This window comes from Astatotilapia calliptera, chromosome 1 (genome assembly GCF_900246225.1).
Source record: "Astatotilapia calliptera chromosome 1, fAstCal1.2, whole genome shotgun sequence".
Taxonomy (NCBI): Eukaryota; Metazoa; Chordata; class Actinopteri; order Cichliformes; family Cichlidae; genus Astatotilapia; species Astatotilapia calliptera.
The window spans coordinates 28,107,529-28,129,486 of NC_039302.1; the positions used below are offsets into that span (position 1 = coordinate 28,107,529).

The 21,958-nt window shown below is 39.4% G+C and overlaps 1 protein-coding gene across 1 annotated transcript in view; it reads right to left on the minus strand.

Moving 5' to 3' along the window:
- Window positions 1-7,580: 7,580 nt before the first annotated feature.
- The window catches only part of cd276 (CD276 molecule), a 73,616-nt gene continuing 59,238 nt past the window's right edge, over window positions 7,581-21,958 (minus strand). The window contains exons 7-8 of the mRNA XM_026172836.1: window positions 18,676-18,714; window positions 7,581-8,456 (exon numbers count right to left, since the gene is read on the minus strand). Of these exons, the coding sequence (XP_026028621.1) occupies window positions 18,692-18,714 (23 nt within the window). The 3' untranslated portion in view covers window positions 7,581-8,456; window positions 18,676-18,691. The remainder of the gene's footprint in view (window positions 8,457-18,675; window positions 18,715-21,958) is intronic.

Sequence of the window (21,958 nt, forward strand, 5' to 3'; positions counted from 1 at the left end):
GGGACAAAAAAATAGACCCTGTGATAAAGCCCATTAGACTGGATGTAGACTGGTGTATTGGTATACAATATACACAGAACAATAGTAGTTTTATCATTCTTAATATTTATACTCCCTATGAATCTTGTCAAAATGAGCAAGAATACCTCAGTAGGCTGGCTTTTATTAATGCATTTATTCAAGACAATGATACTTACAGCATATATGTTTTGGGTGATTTTAATGCTGATCTCACAGACAGCAGTTCTCAGTTTGCTGACCACTTAACTCATTTTTGTCAAGTTAATAATCTTATCTTGTCTACCAAAGTGTTACTGCCTGCAGATAGCTATACATACATAAGTGAAGCCTGGCATAGTACATCATGGCTGGACCACTGTATCTGTACAGCTGATGGACATGCAGCTTTAGCAAACATGACTATTAGGTATGAGGTAACTGTGTCAGATCATATACCTTTTGGTTTTACTGTGAATGTGGAACAAATGCCAGCAACAACTGGAAACAATATTGCTAATATTGCTACCAGTGTAAAATTAGACTGGTCAGCTTGTAGTGAAGATGATTTCTTAGCTTATCATAGTAATACCGATATACATCTGAACAACATTTCTTTGCCGAAAGAAGCTATTTTGTGCAAGGATGTCAACTGTAAGAATGCTGTGCATAAACATTTACTCTGCTCCATGTATGATGATATAGTGACTGCTCTGCATGAAAGTGGTACACTGCTTGATAAACAATATAAGCATAAGAAACCTAACATCAGACCTGGCTGGAAAGAACATGTATCCATGTACCATGATGAAGCTCGCATAGCTTATAAATGTTGGGCCATGGCTGGAAGACCTAAACAAGGCCCAGAATTTGAACAGAAAAAATGTGCGAATGCCAGATATAAGTACGCTGTTCGCTTTATAACTAAAAATGAGCAAATGCTGAGAGCAGATTCTTTGGCCAGGAAAATGTTGTGTAATAATACGGCAGATTTTTGGAAAGAGGTGAAAGCTCTTAATAACTGTAAACCATCTCTACCATCAACTGTTGAAGGTGTTTCTGGGGCAGATAACATTGCAGCATTATGGAGACAGCATTACAGTGCGTTGTTTAACTGTATAAAAAGTGATCCATATGAGGACAATCTTGACATGAGTAATGACACAATAAGTGTAAGGACACATGAAGTATATGAAGCCATTCATAGGTTGTCTGATAATAAATCCTCTGGTTTGGATCACATCACTGCAGAACATTTAAAACATGCTAGTTTAAGGCTAGCTCCTCTTTTAGCACTCTGTTTCACTGGGTTTATGATTCATGGCATATTACCAGACTCAATGCTGTGTATTTTACTGGTACCAGTTATGAAAGACAAAGCTGCAAAAGTGAGCTGTTTGGATAATTACAGGCCGATTGCACTAGCCAGTATTTTATCTAAGGTGTTAGAAAGAATCCTGTTTGATAGAGTTAGTGTGTTTATCTCTTCTCTGGATAATCAGTTTGGCTTCAAACCAAAGCACGGCACTGACATGTGCATATATGCACTCAAGGAAATAGTCAGGTTGTATAGGGCTAAAAATTCATCTGTCCTCATGTGTTTCATTGATGCCTCTAAGGCTTTTGATCGAGTGAACCACAGAAAACTTTTTGATAAATTGAAGACACGGGGAGTTCCTCAATACATCGTGAGGATTCTCTCTTACTGGTACGCTCATCAGAACATGCAGGTTAAATGGGGAAGCAGTATTTCTGCCCCCTTTGGTGTCAGCAATGGTGTCAGACAGGGTGGGATTTTGTCTCCAATTTTATTTAATTTATATGTCGATGATTTGTCCATACAGCTGAGAGCCTGTAACACTGGGTGTATATTAGGTGAAGCACTGATAAATCATCTTATGTATGCAGATGACCTGGTTGTTTTTAGTCCAAGCAGTGCTGGGTTACAGGATCTTCTTAATGTCTGTACTGAATATGGTGTGCAATATGACATTGAGTACAATGCTGCTAAAAGTGCTGTTTTGATATGTAGAACCAAGCAGGATAAACAGCTAAATTTCCCTTTGTTTAAACTGGCACAAAAAACTCTTGAAGTTCATAAAAAGGTGAAATACCTCGGTCACTTTATTACTGAGCAAATGAATGATGATGATGACATATACAGACAACGATGTAAGCTCTATGTGCAGGCAAATACTATTGCACGCAAATTCAGCTTTTGTTCACTTCCAGTTAAAGTGGCTTTGTTTAAAGCGTATTGCACACCACTATATACTGCCCCCTTGTGGTCATCCTACAAACAATGTAGCATGCAGAAGCTGCATGTTGCATATAATGATGCGATGAGAATCCTTTGCAGGATACCTAGAAGTGGTAGTGCCAGTCAGATGTTTGTAGCTGTGGGTGTCTGGACTTTTAAAGCACTTTTAAGAAAGTTAATGTTCAGTTTTAGAGAACGACTGGATGGTTCGAGTAACAGTATAATTTTAGCACTTACAGATCCGACAGTGAGTGGTTCCCGTTACTCATCCAGTCTCAGAAAGCACTGGTTAAAGTGTTTGTGTGTTTATTGATTTATTTTAAGTAATTGTGTTTTATGTATATTATGGTTTTATATTTTTACAAATGCTTTATATACTTATATATATATATATATATATATATATATATATATATATATATATATGTGTATGTGTGTGTGTGTGTGTGTGTGTGTGTGTATTTTATATTTATTATATACATTGGGTGAATGTGCAGTAGTAGCAGCAGACCCTTTCACGTTTGTCACAAAGGCTCAGGGTGAACCTGCTCTCATCTTTGAAAAGCACAGGTCTCCATTGGTGGACCTGCCTATTCTGCTATTCTATGTCAAAAGCCAGTTGGGCTACACAGTGCTGGGCAACTGGCCCTAATGAGGCCACCCTAATGAGGTTTCTGATTATTTGGTCAGAAATATTCATACCAGTGACATTCATATTCATACCAGACCATTTGTAGGATCCTTGCCGTGCTCGTCCTGTTCCTCCTCGCACAAAGAAGCAGATACCAGTCCTACTGACGGTTTGGGACCTTTTATGGCCAGCTATCCAGCTCTCCAAGAGTAACTGCCAGTCTTTTGGAATCTTCTCCATGATCTTTAGCCTGTGCTGGGAGACACAGCAAACCTTCTGGCACCAGCACATATTAATGTGCCATCCTGGAGGTCAGTCAGAGAAAATATGTAGGGAAAAACTGCCAGTGGCCTTCACCTGCAAAACCTTTTCTATTTTGGGGGTTTTCTAATTGTTGCCCCTCTAGTGCACATGTTGTTAATTTTATTAATGCCAAAAGTATTCCCTTATTTATTTTTGAGCAGTGTACATATGCAGCCAATAACACGATTCTGACAACAGAGGATAACACAAAGACTTGAGTGTGTGGCTCCAGTGATTCATCCATTTTTACTGATTATCTACTTCTAGTAGTTACGTGGTGTTTATCCTCAGCTACGTACCCCAGAACCTAGGGAGATCCAAAGACCATCCCAGGTTAACATGCTCTTTGTCTGCCCAGGTGGGTTTCCTCCCAGCTGGATATCCTCAGGATGACTCCACAGGGAAGAATTCAGTAGAGGCCACTGACTGGAGGCCTCAATTGGCTCATTTTAAAACAAAAGCCCAGTGGTGCAACTCAAATCCGATATCCTCAGCCTATCCCCCCTTATACCTTTTCTTTCTTTTGGTCTTGAATCTTCAAATTTATTTTCTATCCAAGTTAAATCAAGAGCTTTGCCTTCAGGCTCATTTCAATCTTACCACAGATCCCTGGTACAAAGAACACAATAAGTGCTGTATAAATCCCTGATTCGATTCCTTTCTGTAAATATTAGTCATATTTTGAACAGTAAAGCTACGAAAACTATGAAAAGCTGTGTAAAAATCCCTTCAAAGACTTTACAGTACATATTCACAGCTCGTATTCTTGAAAAATTCGGAATACGGCTTTACTTCTGACAACCCAAGCTTCTTTTTGTTCTCCTTCATTGTAGCTTGGCTTTTCTGCCCCCCCCCCCATAGAAAACCTTGATTTTCTGACTCCATTAAATCCTTGCACTGGCATTTCATGCCCAGTAAGGTTGCTTGTCATTCACAGAGAAGTGTTATTCAGCTACTTTCAAGTAATTTATTTTGTTTGCGTGTTTCCTCTTCCACTTTCACATAATGATCCATTCAAGGAATTTTGATCTAACCTCAAAACCTCAACTCAAAACTCTTTTGTCCTTGAGGACGCAGCTGGGTATGCATCCTTGAAAATCCACAACACAAACTATGACCTGAAGAGTTTGTTTTTTAACAAATATCTAACAAGATGGTTCAGCTGGGTTTGTGTACACAGCATCCTGACTTATATAATAAAAATGTCAGTATTTTACATTCAAATTCTCTAAAATCCATTGTTGTTATTAATTAAATAACCTATCTGTTGTAGCAGTTTTTAAAGCTGCAGTAACATGTTGAGCCTTTTGACAGAACATTACACTTACACTACACATTATATATTATGCATTATGCTCAGGTTAACTTCAAGTACTTTCTAGGTCTGGTCTGGTTGTGCAATGTATTGGATTTCGATTACTATTTAACATAAACACAAAGCCACTTTTAATAGAAGTTGACACAATACCAAGCCTGCTTTTGTGGATTTTGATGGAGGCCGATGGTTTGAATGGCATCTCAAAAATTCATCAAACATCACAGCCATTAGCAGCTTTGTTCCTGAAGTGCTGGTCTTAGCTTACAAGAGTGCATATTGGTAAAACACCACAGCAGTTGCCTGTTTAATGTTTTGCTCCAACCTCTGCATACAAAATGCACTGCTGAACCTCCTCAGGAGAAATAAAACACAGTGTAAAATGCTGGCAGTGTTTTCTTCTTAAGTGGTGAACAAACCAAGCAGATCGTAAAAATGATGCAAGGACGCTCGCAGTGAGCTGAATTCTTAGTAGGCGTTTACACGCTATGCTTAAATTCTGGGTAGCTGACCGATGGCTAGAGCACAAATTATTTACATGCATCTTGATAACTTGTGATGAAGTGGCCTGTCCCATGGTTCCATGAATAAACCAATTAAACAGCAGTCTTCAATCCTGGTTGCAGAGCTGGTTTTCTTTACTACAGCCAACTTAATTGCAGTCACTTGCAGTCCCTGGTGTGAATCAGTTCATGATTAGACTGAAATCAGCCGAACTCTAGATCCAGAGTACTTGGACTGGGAGTCACTGGCCTCAGGTGTTTCATCACAAACAGAATACAAATCACCAGTAACTATGAAAGGGTGAATTTGCCATTTGCCTCTTCCTATTAGACTCATTACTTTTAATAGATGTGACAGAAATTATTCATGTTGTAATGAAAGGATGCTTACGCAGAAGAATCTGTTAAACAAAAGGGATAGAAAGTACATTTCCAAAAGAGCATTTACCATGTACTAAAATTTAAAGAGCACAGCTGTCCCCATTTAAATTACTACTTTCCTAGAACCTCATGTTCAAATTAAGTTAAATGCTGAGTAGCAGAAGTGCTTACATAAATATATTGTGGGGTTGGACCACAATCTGAGGCACGCTGTGCTCTGGAAAGTAAAAGAGGGAGAGCTTTTTGAAAAATAGATACTATTTTAAATAAGTTACGGTTTCATCTTGTCTGCACTGACAGCAACATTTATACATTTTTCACTGGATTTTCATTGTGAAGTTTTCTTTTCCTTTTTGACTTGACAAACAGCCAACATATAAGTATATACAAGGTGTGAAGTGTGCCTGTGTCACAACTATTTAAACCTTATGTACTAGAACTTCAGCTGTTTCTCCTACGCCTTTGCAGATTGACAAAGTAGAAACGTAGAATACCTGCAACTGTTAGGTCATCTAAAAGTATGCTGAATTTGTCCCAATTCAGAATTCGTCTACATCAGTGTGCCTCATTTCGTGTTTGAGTGACTTCATAAACACTCGTGTCACCTCTGAAGTATTCCAAGCATGGTAACTGTAACATGTAGTCATCACCACAGATGAAAGGGAGCGTTCAACTCTTAAAAAAAAGATTATATTTCAAAGGAAAAAAACAAGTACAAAGAATTTTAAAATGACTGAGTATGCCAACTGGACTGCACTGCCAAATGAGAAGCTGGCACGAGCAGGGATGCTTTGCTTGAAATCACAGATGCTACTTACTATACAAAGGTTCCATATTATTATTATTGGTCATATTCATGAGTCTATGCACCAGAAGAGATTTAGGTCTCACAGTTTGAACTCTTTTTCAATCTAAAGCCAAACAAGTCTAAATTTTGATGTGATGCATCATTGGTTTATCATCTTTTTGTAATAAGTATTAGCACTACTGCAACAGTACTAGAAGTACTAGAAGATGGGGACAAAAATCAGTTTTGTGTAAGTAAAGCTAATATAGAGCATCGGTCATCTAATTTAGCCAGATGAGGCAGTTTTCTAATAAAATAAATACATTAATTAATTAAAATAATTAACACACTTTCTTTTTCTGCCTTCAAACAAACTGTATGTGAATGCAGTTGGAAGTGAATATAATTTTTAATTAGCGTAACATTTGCCTTTCTTGTTTTCCCTAAAATAATAATTTTTTTTTTTTAAATCCTATTCAGGACGGTCAAAAAGTAACTATGACCTACTGAGACGACGCTTCATCAGAGTTCAGCTGAGCCTCTGTCACTTCCTCCTATAATGTAAGATTTAGAAATCTTTGCAGACAATTCAATTTTATGTGACCACTGGCTGCAGCACTCGCTGTCACAAGAAAGAAAATATCTTCAAGACTGGAATTTTCTCCCTTAAATCCCACAACATCTTTTCCAGTTTGTGAATGAGAAAATGAGCGCTTCACTGAAGGGCCAACCAAATAAACCCCTCTTTGGGCCTGGAGCCACTAATCTGTAATTTAATTTCAGGCGGGTGTCTGGGCTATAAGGACACACAGCAAGGTCAAGGGCTACTGTACAGAGAGATCTGCGCATTTGGGCACAACCTGGGGTTTGGTCAACAGTCTCAGCCAGCTTAAGCAAAGGACACAGTGTGTGCGCGCATGTTCCTGTGAATGCCGTATGGGTATCAGTATGGTTAGGTGTGCTGGGAAGGTATTTCTGCAACACTTCTACAAGTCAGACTTGATACAAGGTAGCTATTTTATATATGACAGGAACAAACAATCACAGAGAAAATCCATTATTCAAAACAAGTAAAATGTTTGGGATGACTGAGCATCTGCAAACAGAGAGGGATTAGGCCCAAAATAGGACTGCGTCTAACTGGGAACAATTCAACATGTCAGTGTTGATCTGCATGTAAATGAAATATTTGTGTTACTTTGACCATAATTCATGTTTTACTCATTATGTAGAATAGGGTAGTCGGCAGACATATCAACTAATAGAAAAGTGGAAGGACAAATTTGAACTGCGTGGCTAATCCTGTGAGTGAAGAGAAGAAATGTCTTCTCTTCTCGACCTTGCTCTGCCTGAACGAACACACAGTGGCCCTGGGAACTGGACCAATAATTACCAATGACCAGCCAGTTTCACCTTGTCTCTTTAATGTAAATAGGCATTCGGTTATCAAACACAAATGGCTTTGACATTCATACATGGACATACCTGTACTGCATAGGAATCTACTTAAGTACTGCAATAAAACAACCTGCACAACCCCTGGCCTGGGCGAGATAAATCTTTCAACACCAGCTGTAGAAGCTAGCTGTGATAGTCTGACTTCATTAAAAAAAAAAAATTCTTACATACAAGGCAGTCAGGTCAGTGAGGAAATCAGGGTGTATCCCATGCACCATTTGCAGTTTGTTGGAGCTTAGCTGGCATTCAATTTCAATTCCCTCAACTTACTGAACATAGGAGAGCGGCACACACTGACAGGTACAAGTTACTCCAGTGACAGACGCTAATTAGCAAGTGCAGGAGTAATGGGAGAGCCAAGTTCTCTCCCTGGCCAAGAGACAGTGATAGCAACTGAGGCAGGGTCATCTCTTTAAGTGTCTCACTTCCTATTAGACAGGAGATCTCTGGCACATGCCCCATCACTACCCATACAGAGTGATCTCAGCGACAGAGAAAGGATCCTGTCACATCCTGTAGTTCTCAAATAGAGCTTCTCTTTTGCATAGAACACAACCCACTCAACTGCATTCACTCACTCGCGTGGCCCTCCGTCGACAGAAAGGGAGGACGGGCAATAGAAAATAATGGCACATGATGTGTTTATGTGTTTTGATGGAAACTCGAGGGAAAGTCTTCGAAAGAAGATGATGGACTCGTCTTCTGCTCAGCGAGGCTTTGACATTCTGTAGGGGATGCTGGAAATAGTCTCCAGGTTGATGGATAGGTGGAGTGGGATCACCCGCCAGACTCATCTTCTCCCCCCCATCTGGTCCTGACTCCTGAAAAAAGGCACAAAAAGAAAATCGGCATCAGCCTGCTCAGTGTGGAAAAGGTGACGATCACAGCAGAACACAGAAACGAAATAACTAATGCAAATAGTGATGAGTCAGCTTCACACCAAGTAAATAACAATTTTCAAAGCACTATTGTCATTATTAGTGGCAGTAATAATTTAAAAATTGCAAAGAAAGAGTCAAAAGAACCCAAGTGGATTTCACATTATTAAATAAACAGTTACACCAGTAAGAATTAGTCTTTTCAACACTGTTACAACCTACAAGTCTCTCTCTATCCTCCTCTCTGTGTCTTCCTGAACTTCCCCTTACTGGTGGCCCCCGTGGACCATCCCACTGCTAGCGCAGCGAAAGAAACTGTTCTCCCTGCATCATTAAACAGTATGAATTAACTTGGGAGGAATTTAATTATGTCACACATGACGCTCTTCTACTTGAAGCTTTTAAAGGCAGTATAGTTGCCTACACACTTAGAGGTTCAGTTTTTAGATGCAATAGTCAATTTAGCCACATCTGCTGGACTCCTAAATAAACATATTGAAGACAGATATTTTCATTTATGTTTCCTGCTAAGATGAATGTACTCTGAGAGGGTCTAATAATCTGACTTGTGTGCTCTCTGTACCACTAAGACTTTGGCTGTCTAAACCCGTCATGAATCTACTTTTGTTTCAGATAGGATATAACTTGAAAAGCTTTGACTCTGTGCACTCAATAAGCAGATGTATTGTGGTGTTTGAAGCCCTCACTATAAATTTCATCACAGGAAGTACAAAAATAGTCCTGTTAGCAAGCTGCTCCTACCTCCTAATTAATGCTTATTATCATCCTTTTATTATATTTTACACATGACAGCTGGTGTGATGTGGATAAATCCTAAATGAAAGCCCTAAGGGTATTGCTAACAGCTCCAAAATGTCAGAGCAACAACTGATACAGTTGTAGAGACTGTCATTATGAATGATAGGAATCTTTGCAAATTGTAAAGCTTGCCACAAGAAGATCCATTTCATTTGCTCCCTGTCAGAGTGTAATCTGACTTCCTAACATATCCATCAACCAAATGAACAACAGATTTTTCAACTGATTCAAATCTGCCCTTAGAGTCAGACATACACATTCTCTGAAGATGTGTTTTTCAAAGTCATCAAAGCTTTTGAGCCCAGAGGTGAAATAAAAGCACCCTTTGTTCAGTGAATATACAGCTACACCACAGTAATGTAGAATCTTGCAAAATAACAAGCTGTCCACCGGTAATCAAAAAGTAAGATCCACTTTAAATGTTTAATTAACAGCTTCTGTCTGAGAATCCAGAGGGGCCCTGGCAAGGCAAAACCACTCCTGCAACCCAAACCCTGAGACACAAGGAACCACAGATTTACTGGGGCTACAGGAGGATATTCACTTGAATGATACAGCTGCAGAGGGGGTTCAATCTAATGATTGATTAAATCCACACTGTGCCCATTTCATTCCTCATTTACAGTAAAATAAGCTCCATTTCATTTTTGTCATTGGTAACTTCTCCCTAAAAGAATAACATGAAACTTCAAGTTAATAACAAGCAACACAAGAACAATCGGAATATCAATCAAAGACAAAGATCAGGCATAGCGCTGTGGAAGAAAACCACTGAGAATAACCTTGGAGACGAATTTAGAATAATGAGGAAGCAGCTAAACCTTGGTGATACTTAAAAGATGTTACCGGATGATAAACACATCATGACGCTTTCTTTGCACAAGAATGAATAATTATGATAGGTTAGACATCTCTGCCTTTAAAAGTACATTTATATTTATTTTTAAGTAGATACCCTAGAAGCTTATAATGTAAAGATGATGCCAGGGTTACGGCAGGACAAAAACTGTATGCTGTGAAATATATTTAAATAGCAGTTACTATCATCAGTGTGGGAAGACCCACAAAAGGCTGTTATTATTAGGCCTAACCATGCATGTAAATGCACTGCCTTCGAGTAAAGTATGAGGAATGTGACTCTAAATAAGGTACTAAAAAAGTTAAGTGTTTTATTACCTCTCTCTTTTTTTTTGCAGCACCTTCTTTTAAAAATAAGCTGTAGAGTTCGTGACATACGCATTACTTGAGGCAGAACTCTTAAGTCAGATTTCACCATTTATTTTAGAATGACATACGTTGTCATTGACTGTCCCTGAGATCACATCCCAGAGACTGAGATTTAAACCATTTGAATGAAAGAAATACAATATGTACAATGAGGAGGAAGGAGATGAATTTCAGTGTATCTGGGCAATGTAGTGTGATGAGGTGAGCACAGAGCAGCAGGAATAAAGGACGTATGAAGCAAGCTACATGGTTGGGCTTATGAGTGTGGCCCTGTCTGAACTAAAAAGAAGTACCATTAACATTAAAAATTTCTATTCTTAAGTTAAAAATAATTACTAAATACTGTAAGTCCCGCATTAGAGCACCTTATAGGACAAGAAAATAAGAAAAAGGGTCGGAAAGAAAGAGTGGCAGTAACAAAATCTGCCTACTAGCATCTATTAACACCTTATGTTGTCTTTGGTAGACCTGCACAAAACCCATACTTTAAATATAAGTGCTCTAAAGTGAGCTCTAGAAGAACTGGGAAGCAAGCTGGCCATAGCTTCATACTTACAGATGGAAGAATGCTATCAATCTTCTCCTCTGGTTCTTGTCAGGAAAACAATAAGTGATAAAGGATTACATACGTGTCATATTCTCTGGAAATCGGCGCAGACAGTTACTTAACTGGAAACTGTTAAGAAGAGTTGTGGGCACAGGCCTGTGCTGGGATCTAAGGGGGAGGGGGGCCCTGGTCCCGTGCAGAGATAATTCAATAGATCAGAACATATAACAATGATCACTATGAATGATGGAGTAATGCAGCAGCTCTTGCTATGGGCTTTTCCACTTTATCCCAATAACAATAAGCCAGAGTGAGGTGTCTGACAGGTCATTCTGTTACCACACTGTTGTTCCAAAGCAGCAGCATATATCACACTCTAAAAATCTTACACCTTTATCAGCTCTTTTTCCTATGGTCGCGGTACCCCACCCTTAACCTCTTTCCAAAAGCAGTCTGCAGCCCCCCTGGTGTTAATTATAAGACTTTTCCCCCCAGAGCCTGGGCAAGACGTGGAAGTGCATTAATCTTGATTCTTCACTTCAGTCTAAAGGATCATTTGAAGAGACTCCTGTGGTAAGCCCCAAAGGTGAGGTGACTCAGTACCAGGAGAAAGGTACAAAAAGGGGTAAAGAAACTGCCCTAGTTTATTCTGGGCGCACACTGGGACGCTGGCTACCTCAACAGGCAAGTCGATCATTTACCCTAACCACTTGTATTCTCAGTATGTTAACTTTGAGGAGTATTCAGTGTCATACAGGATGACATGCCAAGAGTCTCTTACCTGTGTTGTGATTCATTTGTTCCCTGATGCAGCATGAAGGTGACTGTCACCTTACAAGCTGAACTGAGGCGAGCTGAGAGACAGCTAAAGGGCTGTGACATGTTTACGTCAAAGATTTTAGATTCAGCTCCATTTCATTGCACACTTTAGTCCATTACAGTTGTGCATAAAGGTCAATTCCAAATGTTTTTATGGAAGATTCATATTTCCCATTTCAGTAGGTTTCCGGGTATCTTTTTGGCTCTTTAAATGACTTTTATTAACGTAGAATAAAAGTGTTTTGTGATGTGTAAAAATAGTTTGGTACTCATTTTATAGCAACAATCCATTGCTGCCTGATGCACAATTACTTATACGCCAGTGCGTTCCTGCACTGTTTTGCTGGCTGTGTCACAGACTGTTAAGTGGAAGGATGGAAATGACACGGGTAATCGGGCAATTGCTTAAAAAAACAAGCAATAAAAAAGCCTGTACGTGATAAACAATGGTCTGAACACACAGGTCATTTCTGAGGATAAGAGCAAAATGATCACTTCTAACTGACTGACAGATTGAATATTTACTCATGCACTACTATGCTGGATGCGATAGTAAAAGAATTAATGGTTCCATTAGAAGAAAAGAAAATCTAGAACATTCTTACAACCGTGTTAACAAGTGCATTTCAACAACATCTCTTCTGTGCACTTGATTCTGAATAGCTTGCTCTTCGCATTTGATCATGGTCCTTCTTATCTCATTAACTACTCTTCTGCATTACTGAAGCAGTTAGCCTGCCGGGACGTGCATGTTTAAGCTTCCGCTGTCTAATCATGCGATTTCTCCTGTAGTTTCACAATAATGTGCACACTTCTGAAAGCTATCCATGAAAGTCATCACGCCATCTCTCCGAGCAATATGGTTAACATATTCCCTTCACAGTGGGGGGTTTGTTCAGTGTTTAGGTTTATGCCATCTGTAAATTCTCTAGTGCTTAGCATATTCACTTTGATAACCAGCAGCATCATAAACAATACGCTGGGATCCATTTAAAAATACCAGTTTTTACAAGTGATGAGTAATTTATGTATAAAAAGTAGGTGCCAGCCAGTGTTGCTTGATATGAACTGAACATTTTCAATGTAAAAAGACAGTTGAGGAATATTAACCGATGCTATAGCTTATTATAATTGAGTTTTAGTCATTCTGTCCTTACCGTGTTGCACAGAGCCTAATAAAATAATCTCACAAGATACAAACATGTGCACACAACAGTGTCTATTATCATTATCAGCATAATAACTTTGTTGTTATTGTTGCTGCTATTTGTGTGGAGGCTTTTTTATAATCTATGCATTGATCCCATATCTCACAATCAGTGTCCATTTGGTCTGTATCCACGAATGCATCCACTTTGTGTTCGCACGTTTTTCCAACATCAACACGCTGTCGTATGCAGTCTTTCATCTGCATTATGAGTAATATATGGTAGTTAATTGAGCCCAGAGGCAGTTGGTTTCAATGAAGGCTCCTGTGCTTTCCTGGCAAAAACAGTAGAGAAGTAACTCTCTGGAGAAGGCAGCTCTCTGTCGAGTGGCAAACAGAGCAGAACTCCTGCCGTGTTCATTAGCTGTCATTGATCAGTGATTCAGTTGCTGTGCAACTCCTACCATAGCTCACATATTACCAGTTTCATCTCCTAAAAATTAATATAAAGGTAAGAGAGCGAAGCCAGCACAGCATTTTCCTTCTTGTCTTTTATTTTTATTTTATTTTTCACAGCACTATTTTGATGTGGATGGATGTTTGCCAAGGTTTTCAACAGCATGCAGAGATTGCTACGCAGCACACTTGTCCATTCCACAGTTTTCTGATATCAATATGAGCTACTATATTCAGTTATTGGCTTCCCTCAGAGGCTATCATCGCTGCAACCTACTCCATCACAGGAGATGTACTGTAGAATGAGGCTGCGAGGTATAAAAATGCTGATAAATGGCTGAGACAAAAGCATAAATAATGCAGAGATCAGAGATACTGGAATAGTGAGTCAAACTCTACTTCAAGATACCCCACACCTCCCTGGAGTGAGTCCAATGTAAGTGTCCTGTCTGACATGATCAGTGTCTGCCGGGCTTCACCTGCCACGTACAACACGGAATTCAAGAACCTCCTCTCTGGCTCCCCTTGCCCTTTACTACTCCTTGCTCCAAAAAAACACAACATCAGAGAACTCACATCCCATCTTCTAGAGTACACCTGGCTGCAGCTAGCTTTTAAAATACACTCAGGCTAGTTGTCTGTTTTCAAATTTCACCACATCTCCCCCCTTTTCATCTTTTCATATCTTTGAAAAAGAACTCCCTATTTGCAGCACAGTATGTAGTTAAAAATCCATGATAGAGCCAAGCCGGAGCTACTACTGCATAGAAATACAACAATGAGATGTATTATTCGCATGACAGTGCAGAGTTTAAGTGAATATATAGGGGTGAATTAAATCAATATTTCACAACTCTGCTGAAGGAGCTGCAAAAGGGCCATTATGTAGCACTAATTGCACCTATAGGGCCTATCTTTAAAAAATGTAATCTGCACTCTCATTGGAATTCATCGAAAGTCCTCAGGTAGATGACCGGGATCGTCCGTGCTACCCCTTATTTCACTGAGTTTTCTTTATTCCCTTCATGTCTCCCTTTGAATATTTATTCTCATCTCATTTGCAGCTATCTCTGGCTAGGCCAAGGTTCTGCGCAGTACCAGTGCTCATCCCCCCTTAACATGCACAAAGAATAAAAGACTTTAAATATCATTTCAAATTACGAACAGAGAGAGCAAGCAATGAAATGCAGAATTTCACCTGGGAAGCTCTAAGGTTTCTCTAGATAATGTTACTTCTAAGATATTCGCTGTTTTATGTCAGACGAGTCCATTGTACGATGTGATACAATAACTCCAGCTCTCTAAGAACAATGCATCGATGTTCAACTTTTTCCTCGAAGCTTTGCTGGGAGCATCATTATTCAGTGAATATCCTTCCATAGGCAGAAATACAAAAGGGAGATTTTAAACTAAAATGACAATTATGAAAAACTGGACTCACGGTGTTCTGTGGACAAGAAGGAGATTTTGTTAAATGTTTAATAACTTTAAGGAGCTCCTTGTTGAGGGAATAAATGAAAAAACCTCTCTTTTAAATCTCACTTTAAAGAAAGAACTGTTGTTCCCCATCAATTGTATCTGACACCTTTCAATGCTGAAAATATCCCACATATAGAATTGAACTTTTATTAACAGAAATTTTCAAGGACCAATAAGTTACCATAATGATCAGCACCTTATATTTACAGTGTTTACAATCTACAAAATATTGAGTGTTCTACAGATAGTAATTATCTCTACAGTCTGTGTGTATTGCTGCTAGAAATAAAACAATAAAAGTTTGAGTTGATAAATAAAAGTCACAAATGAACACATGTAAGGCAAAGGTTTATGAAAACAAAGTGCCCCCTGACTCGAAAACGACTTAATTAAATCCAGAGCCTCGCTTTATTAAATAGAATATGCTGCACTCTGCATAAATGCATTAATCGATAGCAAAGCTGCCACACAAATATTAGAATAATTGATCCAGGATGATTCAGCAGTGGGGAGGTCTTGAGGTTTGCAGGATATTACCTTGCAATAACAGTCTTGATGAAAGTCAGTAGATGCTACAGTAATGACAAATGTCCTCTCTTTGACTCCTTCTGGCCAGACTTTATTTTGGCTAGTTACAGGAAATTACTTTCTGTACCCTCCATCATCTTCTACTCACTCTGCATGGTGCTGCTGCTTTATGGCAATGACCAATCAGGGTATAATAAAAACAAGCTGTAACTGTCCGGCTTTATAATAAAAAGTATTCACACAATCGACACCAAACTGCTGGTTATTAAAGTACGAGCTAGAGGCCCAGCGAAGAACATTGTGATCTATACTTTGCTAATGTGTGATGGTAGTAAGTAAACGAGCCAACAAACTCCACTGGAACGGCTTGTCAGATGGTGGGATAGCTTAGAAAACATCCCGCCAACTGTTTGTCACACTTTTATGAGTACAACAGAGTACAACACTGTGAATGTCATCTTGTGGAGATGGTTTGAAAATTAGCCATTATCCGCATATTTAAATTACATTGCATCCTATCCCTACGCCTGCTGGTTTTTCACCCCATACTTCAGTGTGTCTGTACTGAACAATTATATACACTTAATTCAGGACAGAGTTGTTAACCTTTCATACTGATCTCTTTATTGCTAATATAACTGCTCGAGGTCCATGTGCATACTGTATCTGTACAGAGACCTCCAGGTCTGTATGTATGCAAATCTGTACACACATACAGACCTGGATAACAATTAAATGCATTAGAACTTGAATTGTAGATAACGGCAAACTTACTGTGGAATACTCTGAAAAAACAACAGCAAAAGTATCAGAAATTTTAAATAAAACAAGCTGTGTTTCATTTTCTGGCAAAAGACAGACTCTTATCTCTCCAGCACCTCAGTGACAAAATACTTCAGTATTTGTCAAATCAAAATGAATGGACTACCTTCTAAAATGTCTCCCAACATATCAGCACCTAATATCAAAAGATCTATGTCAAACCAAAGGGGAAAATATATCTTTTCACTTACAAAAGAAAGCTTTGAAGACAAAAATATCTTTTTTCCTCATAACAACTTCTGTCCTTTGTTGGATACAGTACTGAAGCTTTCCCAAAATAGCTCTAAGGTTCTGGGCTTTCCTGGCCATGTGCTGTGTTCGGGGGGAGAAGGCTAACATAGCCATATAGAGAAGTGCCTAGTTACCCAGCAATTTAAACACTGCAATTCAAGTACTAAGGAAAAAGATATACAAGAACAATGCCCTTGTGATAATACCCAGATGACAAACAACTGCCAAAGTCCCTCAGGCTAGATAGAGAACATGAATGGATTCAGTCCAAAAGTATAAATACCCAGAGAGCATCTTTTGGGTTGGAGAATGGCAGCTAAAACAGGGAGGACAGCCCAGGTAGAAGGTGCTCATAGGGGAACGTATCTACAATGCAGCAGAAAAAAAAAAAGAAAAAGAAAGAGAAAAAGAAAGAAAAAAAAAAAGGCAGTTTCCTGCATTCCAGACAATATGGATATCATACAGACAGAGAACTCCGTGAGTTATCTGTTTACTTGTTGGGCCACTTCTTTGTGACTCTGTATAATGCGTCTGTACTGATGAGGTTCCTCTCAGTATGGTCACAACATTCCCTTGACAGTTATGTAACAATTCTCCACACGCTCTCCAGGGAGAATCCCCTCAATAATCTAGTTCACCACTCTGCTTTTATGTTCACCAACTCTTGACTTTTCCAGAGGGGTATATCTGAGTCATTCACTAATTCACAAGAGACCACAGTTCAGACTGGCCAGGTACATCACCACTATTAACTCATTCACTGCCAGCCATTGGCAGTGAATGAGTTAAACCCATTGACTCATTCACTGCAGTTGACGGCTATAGACGTCAATGGCAGTGAATGAGTTAAGGAGGCAATCCCATTCAGAAAGCAATACCAAGATATGCAGATCTTCAGCCATCTGAATCATTTGGGGGTAAAAGTGTTGCTGTCCATGGTGCTGAAAGCCTTTTCTCCTCTTCCTTGCATAAATAGTGGCCTTTGGTTATGCATCACTTAATAAACTTCTAGTTTATTTCTTTTATATAAGCTTTAAGAAATTGAAAGACAACTATCTATTATTCTATGCTATAAATGTTTTCTTTTATATTGCTACTTGGGATAAATTGTTGCACTTTATTTTTAGACTTTTAATTTTCATATTATGGATGAAATCTATTTTCTAATGTGAAGACTAAATTCTCACGAGCCCTGCTGTACTTAGTATATCATGAATCCTGTGCCTTTTTACTCATTCTTCATTTTCTGTAAATACACTAATGTTGTCAGATCTACCAATCCCAAGTCAAGTCAAGTCAAGTCAGCTTTATTTGTATAGCACATTTAAAAGACAACAAGTGTTGGCCAAAGTGCCAACACCTGAAAAACAGAGAAAGTGACTAGTAATCATGTGTATCTTTAATGGTGACAAGGATGTCCAGAAAGCCAGCATGATGGTACCAAAGTGTCCACTGTATGCTGATTAAAGTAGATGTGGTTAGTTTGGGTTTGTAAAAAAATAGAAGCTTCTTTTATCCTGCAACACTGGGTGCACTCTTCTAAACACATTACATTCTAGATTATCCAAATATCTATAAAGAAAGCATCAACATTTTAAAATGGTCTTATTAACCTTAAGGCTCTGATTTAAAAAAAATCAGTGCAGTCTGTTATAGCTATGTTCAGGGTGTAGCTAGCAGTTTAAATGCTTTATAAGGATGACACTGAGCACATGTTTCAGATGCCATCAAAAAGGAAGAGACCCTGCATAGCTCACAGCTTAATTGTTTACCATTATTAAGACTTTCACTGTGGTTTTAAGGAGTCCAGGAAATCTGTCTGCATGGCAGATGAAATTAAATAGATTCATCACATCAATCAGTGACCCTGTGATTCCAAAAATCAAAATGTCAAGACTTGTCATATTCCAGACTTTCTGCTGAATTAATACATCCTAGCCTCATTACAGCTGCACTTACCCGTATCCTCCAGAGCATTACTACTGAGTAAGACTACCAGACAATTGTGATAAAGAGAAAAAAACAAGTGCGACAACTGAGCAACACATTAAAAAAAACCAGATCTACTTAAAGACACATATACTCACCTTTATTCGTTCGACCTTAGCTTTTCAGCGATATCATTCCTGAAGGTAAGAGAAGAAAACAGTTAACAATTCTGCTCAAAATATGAAACAACTGTATGACAACTGTACAGTGGTCACTTTAGTTACTTTCTTGTCCATTGTCTTATAGACCAAAGCATTATCATAGGCTTAGTAGTTGTTATCCTGTTCCCTTCTTCAGTAGCACCCCTCTGCTCCATCTTTGTGCACCAACCTTGCCATGGCTAACAGGAAGCAGAGGGCACAGCGCTTTATTTAATTAGTCACAGCAGCTGAGTGCTCATGTGGAACCAAACAGGGGAGGCAGATTGGGGTAGTGAGATGGATAGGCACTCTCCCACTGGGTCTTGGCTGTGCTGTCAGAAGAACGCAGATTACATGACAGAAGAGGGATTGTTATAAGGTGGGTGGGTATGGCAGGAGGATGTAAATGGCACTTGTACAGGGGGATTCATCCCAGAAAAAAAGAAGAAGATTGCTGTCACTCCTAAAGTAGTCTTATTCTTTCACAAAAAACCCAAAACATAAACTCTTACTTACATGTACTGTTACATTTATCTAAGCCGTGGAACTAGGGATCTGTTTTTGTGATGCGCAACAGTGAGCAGTTTGGCTGCTTTTATTAACTGTGACAACGCTCATTATTCCAAATGATTTAGGACCTGTTCTTTCTTACTCTTCTGACAATGTTCAGGTGGCCTTTTCCTTACAGACCAACAGATAACCTCTAAGACACTGCAGAAGTTGTTTGTTGTGAAACACATTCTTGATGAATTTCTAAACTCAAACAACTTGCAATTCACTTTTGTAAATGCTGATTTTTCAACTTACGTGTACTGAATGTATAAAATAATGAGTAAGCATACAGGAAATAATGCAACCATTTGTATATAATTAGAAGATTATATGTGATGTGAGGACTACATGATTCATGTGGTGTGAGGTTTATAATTCCATTATCATCGAATCAGTGTTACTTGGCCTTTAACCCTGAAGAGCTGCCTCAGGGTTTACCCTTGCTGAAAACACAACTGTAAACATGTAGGTTACTGTATGTTGCTGAAACAGCAAAGAACATGAATGCAGTACTTGTATAATTGTGCGCAACTACTAAGCAGTGGTGTGCAGGGAGCTCTTTTAATTAGCGCTCTTGAAGACATTCAGTGACCCACATCTAATAATGAAGGCAACATGAATGTTCTATTTACATATCTTTACTCAGTAATGTGTGACCGTTGGGAGAGCTCAGTGGTGGAGATTCTGGTGCCAATGAAAAGGGAGGGCATGTCAAGCAGAGCTGCCTGAGGCTACCTTCCAAGGCCTTCTCAATCTGAACTGCAGCAATGTGAAATGGTATGCTAGCGGCCTGCAGGTCTGTCAAAGTGGGTTATGTTATAAGGAAACTGTGTGCAACTTTTAAATAAGGCTTCGACTTGTAATACCATGTAGTCCAAGAAGTCAATTCCGAAAGCTCCCCCCCCCCCTCCACCGCAATATGCAGTTCTGGTTAGGGCTTCTTGATTTAGACCATTACAATTATTGTATCACAATACACACACTGGCAAAACTACTGAGGCCCATCAGATCTTTTACTTCTTCATAAAACATTGAAAAGCCCATATCTCAGAAAACACCTAAAATATTTATTTGTGTTTACATCAATTTTTCTTGCAACTAGCCTTCCACTAAACCTCTTGTTGGTGTTGCTGGTCGGTTAATATCACAGAGAGCAGCTCAACAGAATAGCATGGGGCGATCGTGGCTCAAGAGTTGGGAGTTCGCCTTGTAATTGGAAGGTTGCCGGTTCGAGCCTCGCAGTCTCGGTCGTTGTGTCCTTGGGCAAGACACTTCACCTATCGCCTGCTGGTGTTGGCCAGAAGGGCTGATGGCGCGATATGGCAGCCTCGCTTCTGTCAGTCTGCCCCAGGGCAGCTGTGGCTACAACTGTAGCTTGCCTCCACCAGTGTGTGAATGGGTGGATGACTGGGTGTGTAAAGCGCTTTGGGGTCCCTAGGGGGGGCAAGTAAAAGCGCTATACAAATACAGGCCATTTACCATCAAACAAATAAGAACACCTGATTATTTATTTATTTTTATCTGCCCCAAAAAACAACCAATCAAAAAAATATTACTGCTTGGGGTTATCTAATTTTTTACATTGCAAATTAAGATTGATTAAAAACTACTTGCTTACTCAATAGACAAGACGTTAAGGTAATCCATAAAGCGTGGCTGTCCTTGTTTCTGTTTGGAGTCACCATCTTGAAGCCTTTAGTCAGTCAGCTGTTTCAAATTATCACAATATCTAAGGTGACAAAGTGCTGGGATTGAATCTTTAACATGAGTTCAGTAACTGTCATTCTTCTTTCAGTGGTAGTCTTGGCACAAAGTTGCTAAGAGAAGAGTGAGTGAGAAAAGATGGTGGGACTTCCCTCTGTCATCACCTTTACAGGGCTTGCTATTCCCTAACCTTACACCTTCACAGAACCTTGCCTCAGTTAAAAGGGGTCAATAAAACCCTTTTTCAAATTCTGCTTCCTTTTAAAGGAGTATGTCAAATTGTTATTTTCCAATGATTCTTTGTCTGTGAAAGAACTGGGTCACTGACTGGCACTCTCTTTCAGGGCCTTGTTGCTAAGGCCTGACTCCTTGGAGTCCAGGCTTATGGAGACAGGGTAGTGCACACAAACTGAAGTCAGGTTCTGACAGGAGTTGCACTTGCATGACTGCGGCCTTCTCTAAATAGCACATCATGCTCAGATTACTGAACACATTTCTGAGCGGAGGTAAGGGATGAAGGCAGCTAGAACTGTATGCACTGCACGTATCTGCATGTGAATGGGCACTGGTGTAAACCACTGCTTCTGTCTGTGTGCTGCGGGTGTGTTCCTTTGCTTCCGACTGTGTGTTTGAGTGTGAAAAGGTTGCTGCTGGCTTTAGCCCCTAGAAATACATCCAGAATTTGAGCTTCACTGTTTGTTAAACATTATTTGCTTCTGCTGTAAAGGCAACAAAGGGATTCTATCCCACTGCAAATGAATGAGTCCAGGTCTCTAGTTATCGCTGGTTATTGTTCCAATCAGGCTGGCTTTGAAAGGGGAGGCGCGCTTTCCTTTGGACAGCTCATTAAGATAACACACAAACGTGGCTCCCCATCATCCTGGGTTTATTAAAGTGGGCCTCATTTCAGCTCCTTTGTCTCATGCAAGAACCTCTGCCTTTGTCAGCGCAATTGGAGCCAGATGGCAAAACAAAGCTGGCTGTC